At 41.3% G+C, this 16,853-nt stretch overlaps 1 protein-coding gene across 32 annotated transcripts in view; it reads right to left on the bottom strand.

Moving 5' to 3' along the window:
* The window catches only part of ARPP21 (cAMP regulated phosphoprotein 21), a 142,677-nt gene that overhangs the window by 54,290 nt on the left and 71,534 nt on the right, over nucleotides 1–16,853 (bottom strand). For 17 of the 32 annotated variants that reach the window (XM_017734664.1, XM_017734666.1, XM_017734667.1 and 14 more), the window contains 3 exons: nucleotides 15,432–15,469; nucleotides 13,305–13,364; nucleotides 10,560–10,792 (listed from right to left, as the gene is read on the bottom strand). In XM_017734664.1, the coding sequence (XP_017590153.1) occupies nucleotides 10,560–10,792; nucleotides 13,305–13,364; nucleotides 15,432–15,469 (331 nt within the window). The remainder of the gene's footprint in view (nucleotides 1–10,559; nucleotides 10,793–13,304; nucleotides 13,365–15,431; nucleotides 15,470–16,853) is intronic. The other 15 variants (XM_017734670.1, XM_017734678.1, XM_017734693.1 and 12 more) reach the window with 4 other exon arrangements.

Raw genomic sequence — 16,853 nt, 5'->3', positions numbered from 1 at the left:
GTGGTAACTTTTACAACCCAAAAACCCACTTTCCTCATGCAACATTTGCTTCCCTCCTCAGCCAGTAAGTAGACTTACCAAAGAGGAACACAAAATCCTCAGCATGTATTTATAATGCCAAGGTACCAGTTCATAAGATATAAAAACGAAACATAGTGTTTATACATGAAAAAAAACCCAGAAAACAAACAAAAATGTAACACAAAAAATCACCAACATTCTCTGTAAGTAAAATGCAACAGCAACTGAGTTATCAATCTAGTCACAAGGTAGCTGTGCAATATTCATATTAACTTAAAGCTATCTGATGCTACCTAAGAATTTTGCCACTTTGGTTTTTCAACATCAAACCTAATAAAACGGATCATGCAAGATAAATCAACTATGCTAAACCACATTAGTTCCTGGAAGGATGGGAAGACACATTATTTTAAACCCCAAATATAATTTCCAAACTTCGGAGATACTACTTGATTGGATTTTAATTTGCTTCACATAAAAAAGACAAGAATCTCTGGGAGCATAAGGCTCAGGTGATCAGCTTCCTTAAAGCAGATGGTATGGATGCTTCCTCCCCAGAGCAAAGTATGTTTTAATTGCTACTTATGTCATTTTACCTGAGTGCGCTGTCTGTGCACCTAACCTCCACAATGTTCACCTGCAGGTACAGACTAAAAGCAAAGACAGAATTCAGACTTCTGTTTAGAAAACTACTTTGAGGCAAATTATATCCTTTCAGATATGGGATACTGTAGGTAGACCCTGCAGTAGACTGCTTAGAGCCTCAAATTCATTTTCAGTCAAATGCACTAGAAATTCATTTATTTTCTCATATTTAAAGAAATTAGAGCAGAATAGGTTTCTTCTGAAGAAATCACACCAGCATCCTGTTACTTCGCAGAGGATCTTTCCACAGATTATTGCAGGTAATGTCTTACTGCGTAAGACTTTTTTCTATCCATCTTCTTCAAACTTTGTATTTGTGCAGCAGCTACTACAGACACAGTCCTCTCTATAAGCTGTGCACTATTTGCCATCAGCAGGACACTAAATCTGCTTCTCAATATCTAATCAAGAAAGCAGGAGATTTCCAAGGAAAATTTTAATTTCTATAAATACACTTCAAAGTTGTATTAGTCACCGTATTTTCCCCCTCCTTGTAGACTGAGGTTAGAAATGTAGAAATATTATTCCTGAAGAAATAATTCTATTTATTAGATCATTTCAGATTTCAGTGTTTCTACAAATTGCAGAGTTATTTTTGGAGGTCATCCTCATCAAACTGCAAGTAGCATTTGGCATCTTCCTTGCAATTGTAAATGCAACTGCTGGAGTTCAATTTTCCTTCCAGATCAGTTTCAAGTCCTCTGCTGTATTTCTCTGGCCTTTCTACATGCACTTCATGTTGCTTCTTTTGAGCTGTCACTTTACTTTCTCCTCTTTTCCTCCACCTTTTGAATTCAATGGGTCAGAAAGCTACCTGGAGATGGTAGTGATGATGAGATTTCTTAAACCTCCCATTATTTCGAAGCGTGTGAGTAGTATCAAGCCCGAATTCAGACTCACTCCACTTTTTGTGGTATCCCAATGAAATAACATTGGCATAAAAGAAGATTGCAGCTCTGATACTCAACTGTGCGGTGTTTTTTTTTCTTTCCCCCTTTCTGTTGTTTTTATGGCAGAATCATGTATTGATCTACACCAGCTTCTGTGTGATACAAGCCAGAGGACTGCAATGAATCCAGGTGTACTCATCACATGGAAGCAGTGGAAAATACTTTGAAGCTATCACCTCACATTGGTCAAGCTGATAGCTTTGAAATGTCTGCCTTAAAAGATCGAGATCTGCTCTCCCATGTCAGTAGATCAAGTTAGTGATTTTGAAATAACGCAAATAAGTCACAAAACTGTATCAAGAATTTTCTGAATTGAAAAAGAAAGTCCAGAAATTACTACTTTACCAATTTTGCCCCCATTTATACTGTATAAGAATGATCTATTTTATTTTATTCCATTATTCTAACTTACTTCCTATCATTTTAAGTCTAGACCTATTAAGCCAAGTAAATTCCAACACTAATGTTTGGAAATTAACACCAATTAATCTTGTCTTTGTAGCTCTGATTAGCTGTTTTCACGCTGTCTAAATTTGGAATAAGAAATCACCGTATAATGAATTCAGTACTGTAGAAAAGGGAAAAAAATATCTGACTTTATTCAGATTCATATTAAGAGATGTCTTGCTAAAGACCTCTGAAAGGAACTTGGACTAAATGAGATTTTTGCCCCCATTACACAATCTAACCTCTTTTTTTCAATATGTAATGATGGATAGTTCTTCTAGATTATTCTGTAATTTTCTTGCTGCTTCACAGTTGAGATAATAATAACCTTCGCATTCTCATCACTTTCCATTAATATATTTTTTAAGTATTCTGAGAGATACAGAAGTTCAAAGAGTTGTAAAGAAAAAGAGACAGAAAAACCACCACAAATGCTTAATAGCTTAGAGGGTTTGCAGAGGGAGAGTGTGGAAGTACCATTTATTTTCCAATATTCTAAGCACTAGTGAGTGATGCAACGTGTCCTGTTCTACTTTTCCTTGGATCAGCATTCAGTATCTGATGTCTTTGAACATCTCTGCTCATCTCACCCTCCAAGTCCAAGGCAATGTTTCCTTTCTTACCAACTACACTCTCAAGATCTAGCCACTACCACTGCTTACTCTAGACCATCAATTTTTCAGGAACAATAGAGCACTGGAAGCATTTTTGTCTTGGATATAGGTTCTTAGATTAGAAATATCTATTTGCTACTTCTGTAAGTCACTTGTCTTTCTCTACATAACAATATATTTAGCAGTTTTTTAAATGAAAATGGTACATGCTCATGTGAACATGATTATTTCTCTCGAAGCTGAACTTCTAAAAATAAAACTGATGTTTCAGCACAGTCAGTTGGTGTGAAAATTAGGACTGGAAGAAGCTGGCTCGTGACCTGCTGCCCATACATCAATATTCTGACAGTTTTCACTGTACTTACAAGATTCATCAGGCTAATGCCTGTTTCAAGAAAATTATGAAAGGAAAAAGAAGGAAAAATCCAGTTACAAAACTCAGAGAAAAAATATAATATACAGGACACTTTATTAAGAAAAACCACAAAACCTGAACAACAAAACAAACAAACAAACCAGCAAAGGAAGGTTAATGTATTAAAACGCCTGCAGTAATGTACTGAAATGCCTTTCCCAACAGGAGTAGCAATGAGCACCTAACAGGAGAGATTAGACTGTGTCTCCGATTACTTGGAGCCCTGCCAAGGAAGCTAATGATCCCTACAGATCTGTATCAACACAGCTAATACCCCAATGCAGCCAGCTTTCTGCAACTAAGGGGGAAAGAAATACGCTCCAACAGATGTGCGTTCCACTGAATGGCAAATGCATTAAGAGAAGCTAAAGGTGCAATAGTTACAACTTTTAAGCCTTCCAACAAGTATTTAACTAGATATGTAGACACACATAGAACATTTCTTTGAAACACGTCTTCCCTCATGATGCTAAAACCTGTTGCAATGTGTCAGTGACAATAACATGGTAGTTGATGTGCTAGATTTTCTCTTTTTGGGTGTTACAGACTGAACAGGTACATCATTGTACCCCTACAGGGACAACTATTTCACTTACCACTCTTAGTCAGCCCTGGAAAGTCTACTATATTACCAGAAAGCTAAACAAACCAACACTTTGTATGATGTCCTAAGTAGAAGGAATGCAATCTGATTGAAATTTGTTAAATTATTAACTCCCCACTCGATATTGAATTACAGCTTAGAACATCTCTCTTTGTACCTACTGAGCTACAGAATAACAGTGAAGGAAATTTTATTTGCAGTGTACAATCTGTGTTTTTCAGTAGAACAGGGTACTCTAAATGATCAACAGGTGCATGAAAATAACCATCAGAACCAATAAGATAACCATGTAATGGGTTTCAAACAGCCCCTTTTGTGAAGTTTGCAAAAATGATGTAACAGAATTCCTTTGCTAAGCTCCAATTCCTGTGCAGCTGAATGCAATAAAGTCTAAGACTAATTGACACTACTGGACTCTACTGCAGAGAACAGCACGTTCTGTGACCTGTTGCCTAAGGGCAAGCTAACATCTTTTTGTGCTTCAGTTTCTGCTTGTTTGCTATGTACCATTAATTACTGATTTACCACAGGTTAGGGGCAGAACATTTAACTTTGGTGACAATATGAGAAGTGATCTAGAAAGGCTACAACATTAATATTGCATCACCGTATACCCTGTCGAAGGCAGCTGTGAGCCTTCTGTGAAAATCCTGAAAATTTTAATACTCCTGTGCTCAAGAAGAGTGCTTAACAATGCTTCTGGATGACGGCCATATATATATGGAATAATCTTCATATTTAAAGAGACCATAAATATTTTCCATCATTCAGCCAATGAGGAACATTTTGACCAGCTAATGACTTCATGCTGCTTTCATACAAATTATATGCAAGAGAAAAATATTTTAAATTCATTACTGTGAACCATAAAATTCTTCAGAGAAAAGTCTAGTACTTTCTGTAGGAGAACTGGGACAGAATCGGTGCCTAGCAGGCCCTGCCACATTACCAGGGCAGCATGCCTAACATGGGTAACAACACCTCTGCAATTCCACTTCAACTACTGTAGTGAAGACAAGAAAACAAAAATAATCAAAATCACCCAAAATAAAAACACTATCAACCTTTAAATGTCTAGCGAGCTACAGAACACCTGGGCTGCCTATGGCACAAGTAGAGAGTAATGAAGGTTGTGCACGTTTTGCATACTATCAAGTATCGCTTAGTACCTAATGCACCTTAGAAAATGCAAGTAGCACATGGGGACTTTGACTATTCTATGAATGCACTTAGCTATTTTTTGGTAAAGGGAAAACACTTTATCCAGACAAATTTCCCTATTGTTTTTGAACTGGTTTTTTTTTTCTGCTTTAATGCCATTCAATAGCATTTTGGAGAGAAGGTTAGAAATAGTGATTAGGACATCAGTTCTTATGACTTTTCTCAGGCTAACTGACTTCGTGTCCCGGCTTTGAAGGTGTACGTTTGTTTTGACATCCAGTCTTGCTCTTTTTCCCCACCTCTTCTTTTTATCTTGTTTCTCTTTTACTATTTCTGTGCCTCAGCTAGCTTTCCAGTTTAAACACATTCCTTACTAAAAGTCAAAGCACTTTAAAAAGAGCATGGAATTTTAATATCACTGATGTTTTAAAAATGTATTATTAGAGCTTTCATTTGAAAGCAATTTGGGGTTTGGTGCCTACAGAGTGCAGATGCATTTACAAGTATTGGCATACTCCACAAGTCTCTCCTTTAATACATTTCCTAAGTGCATCCTTTTTACTATGCTTGATTTTAACACTAAAATGGCTTCTTAAAAATATTGCCCTTGCAATTTAGATGTCTCCTCCAAACTGGATTTCCCTGACACCATTTTAAATGCTTTGCACCTCTGCAGCACAATGCTGCAGAAAAATACATTTACCTGCACTCTACTGAAGGTAGAATGATACAAAAAAAAGTATAGCAGGAGCCCGTGACTCCTCCCTAATTCTTGTACATCAAATTCAGTCCTGATGCTATTGAAATAGTCATTGGAGGCAAAGAAATCTGGAATTGAAACCATTGTATTCTATACTTCAAGCCCCACTGTATAGCCTATTCAGTCTATATTCAAATAAAAAATACATGAGAGTGTAGTTTCAAAACTACATACCCACTGAAATTGCCCCCTGCCTTCTCCAGGGCAGATCCCATAGGCATACAGAACACATGATAGGGAGGATTCTGTCATCTCTCCACCTGGCTGAACAGAGTGATGAGGGGACAGGGGGCAATGGTGACAAGTTCCTGCCTAGCACAGCAGGCAGGTCTCCTCTGTGATTATCTCACTGTCCCAGGTGCCCTGAGATAACAGATGTGAGGCTCTGAAAGTGGAACCAAACAACAGCAAGGATGGTGGTTCACTTGGTTGGAGGTTAATTCTGACTACACCCTGCATCAAAACTGCTTCCATAAAGGAAAAAGGATGGGTCATGGTCACAGCAGATTCCCTTCTGAAGGGAACAGAGGGCCCAATACACTGATTGACTCATTTCTTGGGGTCGTCTGCTGCCTCCTTGGGCTGGGTTAAAGACGTGAAAAGAAAACTTTTTACCATGATACAGCTTTATGGATCATTAACCATTACTGATTTTTCAGGTAGGCAGCAATGAAGTCCCAACAAAAAGTCCATGGGCAATCAAGAGACTTCAAAGCCTTGGGATGGTTGGTTAAGGGATCAAGAGGAAAACGAGTGTTCTCCTCTGTCCTTCCACTTGCAGGAACTGATGAAAGAAGAGCCAGCAGATTAAGAACAGACTCCGAGCCTGGTGTCATTGACAGAATTTTTGGGGTTTTATCATGGGTTGGTTTATAGAACACCAGGCCTGCTGGTGACAGACAGGGTAGACCTGTCTCAAAGGGTTTGGAAAAGTATCTTTGCAGAGGAGTTACCAGGTCTTTAAACTAGATTTGGAAAGGGAAAGGGATGTAATACAGCACACCAGTATTTAAGGGATGGTGTGCTAGTGAGATTCTTTGGTCTGAAATCCCAGTGGAGGCAGGGGATGGAGATCCATGTGGCAGTGAAGCCAAAAAGGTTACTGATGTGTCATAAATGATGGAAGTGCCTGAGAATGATCAGTAGGAATTATGGCTTCTTCCCACAAAAAGGGGGCAGGATCAATAGCCCAGCTTAAGGGCATCTGCACCTGCATGCACATAGCACGCAGAACAAACAGGAGGAGCTGGAAGTAACCGCACAGCAGGATAGCTGTAACACAGTTACCATCACCTGGTGGAAACATGGGTGGAATGACTCACGCAAGTGGAGCGCTGCAGTGGATGGCTGGAAATGCCTCTGAAGGGATACACAAGGAAGGAGGGGTGGTGGGATATGCCTTGTATGTTAGAGAGTGTTTTGACTATTTAGAGCTTGACAGTGGTGATGAAAGGGTTGAGTGTTTATGGGTAGAAACCAGAGAAAAGGCCAACAAAGCAGATGTCATGGTGGGAGTTTGTTATAGACCACCCAAGCAGGATGAAGAAGCAGATGAAATATTCTATAAGCAGCTGGGAGAAGTTTCATAATCACTGGCCCTTGTTCTCGTACATGACTTCAACTTACCAGATAATTGCTGGAAATACGACACAGCAGTGAGGAAACAGACTGAAGTGCATGGAAGATAACTTCCTGTCACAGCTGGGGAGGGACCCAGCTTGGGAAGGTGCCCTACTGGGCCTGGTTTTTGTGAACAGAGAACTTGTGAGTGATGTGATGGTTGGAGGCTTTATTGGGCACAGTGATCATGAAAAGACAGTTTTCAACTCTCAGAAAAGTAAGGAGACGGGTCTGCAGATTGGCTACCTTGGACTTCCAGAGGGAGATTTTGGCCTGTTTAGGCAACTGGCTGATAGAGTCCTTGGGAAGCAGTCCTGAAGGACAAAGGAGTCCAGGATGGCTGGACATTCTGCAAGAAGGAAATCTTAAGGCACAGGAGCAGGTTGTAACCATGTGCTAAAAGACAGGCCAGCATGGAACACAGCCAGCTTGGCTCAGGGAAAAAAAAAGGTTATGCAGGGAGAAAATTAGAAAGTCCAAAGCTCAGCTAACACTTAATCTGACTACTGCTGTAAAAGACAACAAAAATGTTTTTATACATTAGCAACAAAAGGAAGGCTAAATAGGATCTCCATCCTTTATTGGTTGCAGGGAGAAACACAGTGACAAAGGTGGAGCAAAAGGCTGATGTACTTAATGCCTTCTTTGCCTCAGTCTGTAATATCCAGACCTGTTCTCCGGGTACCCAGTCCCCAGAGCTGGAAGACAGAGACAGGGAGCAGAATGAAACCCCCATAATCCAAGGGCAGAGTGAGTGATATGCTACACCACCTAGACACACACAAGTCTATGAGGTCAGATGGGATCCACCCAAGGGTTCTGAGGGAGACAGTGGAAGTGCTCACTGAGTCACTTTTCATCATCTATCAGCAGTCCCAGTGGGATGTCCCAGTTGAGTGGAAGCCAGCAAATGTGATGCCTACATACAAGAAAAGCCGGGAGGAGGTTCTGGGGAGCTAGAGGCCTGTCAGTCTGACCTTGGTGTGAGAAAACTTAGGGAGTATATCATCTTCAGTACCATTAGCGGCACATACAGGACAACCAGGCAATAGAGCCCTGTCAACATGAGTTTAGGAAAGGCAGGTCCTACTTAACCAACACAATCTCCTATGACAAGGTAACCCACTTAGTGGATGAGGGAAAGGCTACGGATGTTGTCTACCTGGACTTCAGGAAAGCTGTTTTTCAACACTGTTTTTCACAGGACTCTCCTTGAAGATCTGGCTGCTTATGGCCCGGATGGGTGTACAGTTTACCCTGGCTGATGGCCAGGTCCAGAGTGAGGGTGAATGGAGTTACACACAGTTGGAAGCTGATCACAAATGGTGTTCCCTAGGGCCAAGTCCTGTTTAATGTCTTTATCCATGATCTGGACAAGGGGATCAAATGCATCCTCAGGAAGTTTGCAGATGATACCAGTCTGGGAGGGTGTGTTGATCTGCTGGAGGGTTAAAAGGCTTTACAGAGGGATCTGGACAGGCTGGAGCAATGAGACGAAGTGCCAGATCCTACCCTTGGGTCACAACAATGTAGTACCACAGGCCTGGGAAAGAATGCTCAGTGGAAAAAGACCTGAGGGTGTTGGTCAACAGCCAGCTGGATATGAGCCAGCAGTGTTACCAGGTGGCCAAGGCGGCCAGTGGCATCGTGGCCGGTATCAGCAATAGTGTGACCAGCAGGACCAGGGCAGGCAGTGATCATCCCCCTCCATTCTGCACTGGTGAGGCCACACCTCAAATCCTGTGTCCAGTTCTGGATCCCTCAATGCAAGAAGGACATTGAGGTGCTGGGGCGTGTCCAGAGAAGGGCAACAGAGCTGGTGATGGGTCTGGAGCACAAGTCTGATGAGAACTGGGGCTGTTTAGGCTCAGGCTCAGAGTTCTTTTCGCTCCCTACAACTACCTGAAAGGAGGTTGTAGGAAGGTCAGGGTGGGGCTCTCCTCTCCTCTCCTCTCCTCTCCCCTCTCCTCTCAGTAACAAGTGACAGGATGAGAGGTAATGGCCTCAAGTTTCACAAGGAGAGGTTTAAGTTGAATATTAGGAAAAAATTTCTTCACTGAAAAAATTGTCAAGCATTGTAACAGACTATATCCAGGGAAGCGGCTGAGTCACCATCCCTGGGGGTATTTAAGACACATGAGAGCATGGTTTAGGGGTGCACTTGACCATGTTATGTTAATGGTTGGACTTGATGACCTTAAAGGTCTTTTCAACTCTGGCTTTACGATTGTTTAAAATTTTAAACTACGCTCAACATCCAGAGATCCAAAATGTAATTACTATGTCAAAGGTTTTATTTATTTATTCTGGAAACTCCATTCCCCAGCATACAAAAGCTACAGTAAAATTTGCAGGATAGGAATGAAATCTGACCAACCCACATTTGATAAACTGGGTGTAAATTAAGAACCATCCATAAAACACTCTCAAGCTGAAAGAGCACTAAGTGCTAAGTATTGATTACCATTTGTCCTGTACTATAGGTATCAACTGAACCAATCTGATGGAATCATCTGATGGCCTCATTACTTATTATGCACTTTTAACCTAAAGTATAATAGAACAGCTTAATAGCATAGCTTGAAATTACTTAGATCCAGACCCTGTGGCTCACTCATATGTTAATGTAGTCGTGAAGTTAATGCAAATAAATGCAGAATTCCCACCAGATTCATAGTCTCTTTAAATGATGCTTTCATTTAATGGGAACTAAACCGAAAAATGGAGAGATTGTAGGACCTCTGTGAATCCACCATGTCTGCTTGCTTCCACCACAGCCTCAACTGCCAGCAACAAGGCAGAGGCTGTACTCCAAAATACAGATGGGCTGCATTTTAGCAATGACAACAAAATGTTCTTGTATTTCTCCTCAGATATCTGACATTTAATTATTCACAACTCAAAAATATCAGGATTAATAAAAAGGTAAAATCTGTGCTTTCTCTGAAAGGAATACCACCTTTTCAGGCTACAAGTGCAGATGGTGCTCAATAGGGTGTGCACATGCTATACTCCAGGGAAAGCCTACCTCTCCTATGATTTTCAAACCTCAGGCACAGTGTTTTTTCTTGATCCCTAAAAGCTCAGGAGCAGGTACCCAGATACTAGCATCCATAGAGGGACATACACATCTCCTGTGTAAAGAAAACAAAACTGCTGATGTATCTTACCATCTAGTCCAACCATGAGGGTCAGACTACATGTTCTCTGAAGGTGCCTTCCAACCCAAACCACTCTGTGACAGACCATACTCAGACAAGCACCAGCACAGCCATTTATCAGCACACAACAAGAAGCACTGTGAACCCAATACAGTACTAGCTACCTGTTTTAGACAGTTTGCCGGTACTTCTGTTACTTGATGAGCTATCTCCTCTTGTTAGGACGGTTATCCCACCAAAACTGGCTGTCTTTGTTATGGCTGGCTTCAAATTCCGATTTGAGCTGTCCGAGTCTGTGCTGCTCCATGGCCTCTGGTGGTCTGTCCACTTTAATTCGTTCTCTGTACTGCTCTGTCGACTGCCAGATGTCTTCCCAATGCTGTCTCTGTTACCCCTACAGACATCATGAAACAAAGATTTATACACAAATAAAACCATGTCAAGGCAGAGTCTATCTTTGGGTACCCTGCAGCAACCCTAATAAAGAAAAAGGAAATACTCTGCCTTTACAAAAGCATGTCTGAAATGGGATTTCACCCCCATACTTATCTGCCTTCAGCACATAAACACTGCTATACCCTTTTTATATGCACAGCACTTATCACCCTCCCCTTTTGGGTATCTCCTCACAGCACTTCACCAGATGGGGCTGACACAGCAGTATTACACAGCACTGATATAGCATTTCTGTTGCCTGTCGAGTGTTTTCTTCCCTCAGCGAGCCCCTCACTACTTCTCACTTTGCTGTCCATCCCCTATGATGTTTTTCTCACCAACTTCACCTGCACTCTACCTTTATCTTCATATCCTTATTTCTATTGCACCTTGCTCCCAGTCATTATCAGCTTTGAGAGGTCATCCAAAGCCTTCCCTAAACATGTGTCCTCTCAGTGTGACCCCAATCTCTTCACTGCTGATGCTTCACTTAGAGACCCAGGAGCTGGTTTATTTCCCCACTGCATACAATAATCGTGAAGTTCTCTGGGTAGAGACTGTCCTTGAACAGTTGCAGAGAACCCAGTGTACTGTGAGCAAAAACACAGCAAACTGTGATCAGAATTTGGCTTATTCATGGGAAACTACTTACACAGTACTGCTAAAATGACAAAACCAAAACACCTACCACGGCTTTGTGCACTCTGACTGTTATCCCAAGTGATGCTCATAACACTGTATTTGGAAGGATTTTAAAAGACATTTTCCACTCCTGTGTCTTATATTACAGTATAATAGCTTGCAGGCTCAAAGCTCTTTCTACAAATCAAAAAAGGACTGGACTGTATTTAATTTTTTTTGGTCCCCTTTTTCCTTATGGACTTGGTTCCTGCTTTTTATTTGGAGAACCTGCTGAGCTGTGTCACTTGGGACATGAAGGAGGCAGCATGTTAAAGATGGGATCAGGCTGTTGCATTCCTTGCCTGTAACAGAGCCTCTCTCAGATGTGATCAGCAGTATAAACCTGCTGACCTTTGCTAGACCCAGACAGTGGGTAAGCATGAAGAGAAACAGCACAGAAGCAACAACACAAAAAAGGAAAAAGATTTTAAAAAGAAATCCTCCTTTAAGATTTAATCAGGAAGAAAAAAACCCAATGTATATTATTTACAGACTCTTTTGTACTCTTGTGCTTAGATGCTAACAATTCTCTTATATTTATATTCTAGTGAAAAAGAGGGAGAGAAACAGAATGCTATTGTATCCCTGTTTTCTGTGGTTTTGGGTTACAAAAAATTTCTTTTAGTTCCCCAAACTCAAACAGGTATTAGCTATTAAGATTGTATTAGTAGACACCTCCTAAATCCTACATGCCCAGTCCAAGACTCTCAGATCATCAAGGCTAACTCAAAGCAAGGAGGAGAGTTTTTTGCCTGCTGCCTGTGGTCATGGGGTGCAGATGCAGATGCTCCAGCACTGTTCCTTATCTGGTGCAATCTCTCCATCTCCTCTGTGGCTGCTGTGATGACATGCAGACTCAGCAACCACATACCAAATTTTTTCCTCACACATCCTTTTCTCCTCATAGTAAAAAATTATGTAATATAAATGATATAGGTTTGAAGTGACATATGCAAACCCCAATGCTCACAGACATCTAGTGCTTTCTGCCTGGCTGTCCATGTGCCTTAATAGATGACAAACATGCTTCTGAAAGCATCCATTCCTTCATCCTCCTCTGCTTAAGACTTGTGGCAGCTGACTGACTTTTAGAGCAGCCTGGTTGATCTGAACTGAACCTGTGAGAGCTCGTGGTGGGGGAAGACAACCTTTCTAAAACTCTCAGAAGAACACTGTCACCACCAGATTCAGTCTTCCTCTGATCTGGTGTATCAGCTGGTAGAGCTGCTCTCCATGAAAATAGGGACTGACTCTTACTCATTTCCCGTTGGCTTGGGATGCTGTTTGGGATATGAGATGCATCTGAATGTTCTCTTTGCGGAAGGAATTGGAGTTGGGAAGACAAAGGTCACAGAAAAAAGTTTCAAAACATAGGTACTTCAGATAAGGGAACTTCAATCAGTTTTGCCTCAATGTACTTCAGCTTTTAACAAACCAACAAAAGGAAAAAAGGTCAGTCTGGGCACAAGTCTATGAAACGTGCCTGTCATATATGCTTGAGCAAAAATGAGCTACCACTAGTCTCTCCCAAATAGCCTGAGCAGCCAGGCAGCTGAAAATCTCACATGGTTTCTGAGGCAGCGATCCATAAAACCGAAGAAAAGGGTCCTGTTGTTACCTCTGCATTCAGAGAACATGGGAAGAGTGGGATAGAACTCTGTTCTCCGTGTTCCTTTCCAACCAACGAACTGACATTCCCACACATGTCAAGGTGTCCCTTGGCAAGGACACAGATAGAATCACAAATGAGATGCACTGGGAAATAAATATTAAATAAAATTCATACAAACCTAAACAGCTGTCTTTTCTTATGCGTATCATTGCATACGCTACTGTCTTCCAACAGCCTACTGAAAAATGAAAAGAAAGATTATGCTAACAAACACGGTAATTCAGATTTATCTGATCTGTAAAGCTGTATTTAATTTCTAGATACATCTTTCAATTCGTGCTAGATTCAGTTTAAATAAACAATGCTAAAATTGCCCCCTCCTCCCTCTCCCATAGCTGTACACAGCCAACTGAACATAAGAAACATCAGCCAGGGAGGCTGAAGACCATTTAGCATTTCCTGTCACCGAGCAAGGTAATTCTCAGAAGCTAAGGAACCATACATCTACATCCAAAGGAAAATTCATAAGAATATCACCTAATAAGAACATAAAAAATGCAAGCCAGCAAAATACTGCATATGTAATTTTAAGTACTTGCTGAGTCGCTTGGAAGTCTTTGCAGCTCGGAGAAATGCTCAGATCCTCTGACGCAAAAGAAAGGCAAATCACTTTAACACATACCTAACTTTCAACACAGCCAATCAAAAGGATTGCTCATGTGCATGGAGCTAAGTACAAGTTTAAGTGCTTCACCTGATCAAAGGCTGTAGGGCATGCAGCAAGAAAAAGCAGTGTTCTGCAGAACGCAGCTGAAGTCTCCCTCAGGACAGCAACAATGCAGGCAGTACAATTTCCAACCTGGACTTCTACTGGTCTCCACTTAGGTATGCATCCTCACACTGGGCTGGTCAGTCAGCTCATGGGTTCAAGGACAGCAAACCATGTGCAAATACCAGAACTGACCACATTCTCCTGCACACAGGTGTGGGATTGAATGCATAAACCAGGGGAGGCCTGGCTATGGAGTTCATGGTTTATCCCATAAAGGTACCCACCCTACCCGTGGCAGCACAGCCTCTGAGTGCTTTCCATGCTGACTTGGAAAAGTGAACAACTGCATCATGTTTGTCGTCCCAATCTCTCCTGAGAGGGAGAAACAGGTTTATGGGAGCATCTGCTTTTTGCTTTATGGGTTCCTCTGTTGCAATTTTGATTTATTTTGATAAAACACAGTCACAACACAGAAGCAGCAGCTGAGGAATTATCCTTGGCCCTCAGAATATGAGGTGGTTAGATGACAGTGGCCATGATCTCCCGAGGGCCTTCCCTCGTTCCACTTACAGAAGTGTCCATCGGAAAAGCTGGTTTGTACCATTACTGTGGAGTCATTTTCTATGGGAACAGCTTCACCCATAAATGCATCTGACATATGTAAGGATGGACAGAGAACAAAATACTGTGAGAGAGAGCTTCCCCTTATTCAAGAGGGTGATAAACAGTTTTAAAACCTGTGCAGGACAGACTTGGGTCAGCACTGCTCAAACACCCACCAATGGAATTCTCACTTTTGGTTAAAATCCTTATCTGCCATAAAGGTGCACACTTTTTAAGATTTTCAACACAGTTAAGCTAATTTACAGCTGTTATGGAGCCAGCATTTCATATGTTGTAGATCTTAAACACAGTTTCCTCTTCCCTTTGCTTTGAGTGGATTTAACACGACAAAAATAACATTCACGAGAACTATCACGCAGTAATGCAAAGTAACAGTGAGCTCAAATATTACCAAAATATCACCATCTCATTACTACACTGCAGCAGTAAAGCAGGAACTTGTGAGCCTTCACAAGCAACAAGTGATGTCAATGCTGCTGCTCAGTCCCACAGGAGAGCAGCTTAAACAACAGAAACTCAAGTCTGGTGTTTCATAAATACCGTCATCCAGCCACTGCTAGAGTGCTTTTTAAAGATCAATAAGTTAAATTCTAAAGGCACTCCAGAGACAGAATGGTCATTCAAAATGAAAGCTTAGGTGGCTCCCCCTCTCTCCCACAATCAGCTTTTTTAAAATCAAAATGCAAGCCTCAGGAAAGCAGCAGCAATACTTTATCTGCTTGGATACCATACTGCAAGGCAAGCTCTATTACCCCCTCTTAAAGCACAAAACCACTGCAGATAATAAGGATTACAAATTTGCTCAACAGTCTTCACATTAGGATAAATGACTATAGAACTATAGATAGACAAAAAATAAGAGAAACAGCTAAGTTTAACACACACACACAAAATAAAGCTATTTTTTACCTGTTTTCCACAAAAAGGTTTTCCTGGGAGCAAACTGACTGAAAAATAAAAAAGGCATTGTATCAGACGTTCTAGATATGCTCTGCTGTTCCAATTTCTTCCTTGATTTTAGAATTACCTCCCCTGCTCAGGCTTAAGGGGATTTCAATTCATGCATCATTTGCATTTGCAGAGGACAAGAGGGGAAAAAAGGTCAAGAATAAGGTCAGGCCAGTAAAATAAATTCCATGCATTACAACACATTGCCAATGAGGTGTCTCAGTTTGGGAACAAACTGAAACTTCTCAGTCAAGAGATCTGAAGAAGGCAGTATGTGCAAAATACTGGCAATCTGAAGGGGAAAAATGTTTTTCCTGCATAACATAAGGTTCCACTGGTCTGGCCTACCACCTCAAAATAAAACTGCAAGATAGCACAGAGCTGTAGGTAGGAAGGACAAACAGAAGGAAAGCATGCAGAATTGACAAAGTTCCTCAGAGGGAGAGAAGATACTGCAGTACTTAGAAATAGTGTGTGACTTCATATTTTACAGTTGGAGAGGGAACACTGAGATATAAAATGATAATAACCTTCTTAATAATAATATTAACAACAATCACAGCAAGAAGGCTCTCTGCTGGAGGATTTAGATCCCAAGAAAGGTGAAGGGCTCAGAAGAAATAAATCCTATGGGCAAGCGTATAATTCTTTCAGAATTACTTAATTTTTTATGCAGAGAAATGAAGCTGTGCTCAATTTCCCATGAATAATTCTCCCTCTTTGATTTTTTCATTTCCCTCCTATTTCATGTTCGCTACACAAAGCGGCTCGTAGCTGTCACTGGATTATATCTCGATGAGGTACAGAAGAAAGAATAGTCAGTACTTGCACTGAATTTAAACAAAAGGCAGGCAAAGGGAGGAAGGCACCAGAGATCATGCCCATTACTTCTGTAATAACAGGACTCAGCCCAAAGAATAATAAAATGCCATCATTAACTCTGTCAAATTTTAACAGTACGGGATAGGCCCAGATTTTGGATGCGTCTGTTTTGAAAAGGGTGAGCTAATGACCCACTCGAAAGAGTGCTGACCAAACACCCTGCTCATTCCTAATGCTCCAGCTGACGCCTGGACAAAGTTCTCCCTTGGCACCACAGCCAGCGCTATCCCATCAGTTTACAAAAGGAAGAAATTTATCCCTGAGATGACAATGCAATTTCTCATTAGAGTGTAATTCACCCACTCAGAATCCACATTGGGAACAGCTGACAGGTCTGTGGGCTTCCCAGGTGAGCTCCCACCCTGCACTCCTGCTAAATTTGAAAGGCTCTGGGCTGCATCAGGGGCAAGTACGTTTCTCTTTAGCACAAAGCCTCAGGACATCATGAGCAAGTTCTCCATTGCCAAGAACCAAATTCCCACCAGCTACAGCAGACCTAGG

The sequence above is a fragment of the Corvus brachyrhynchos genome, unplaced genomic scaffold (assembly GCF_000691975.1).
Source record: "Corvus brachyrhynchos isolate BGI_N302 unplaced genomic scaffold, ASM69197v1 scaffold94, whole genome shotgun sequence".
NCBI classification, from domain to species: Eukaryota; Metazoa; Chordata; class Aves; order Passeriformes; family Corvidae; genus Corvus; species Corvus brachyrhynchos.
The sequence above is the reverse complement of the archived record's forward strand: the minus strand, read 5'-3'. Positions and strand labels throughout refer to the sequence as shown.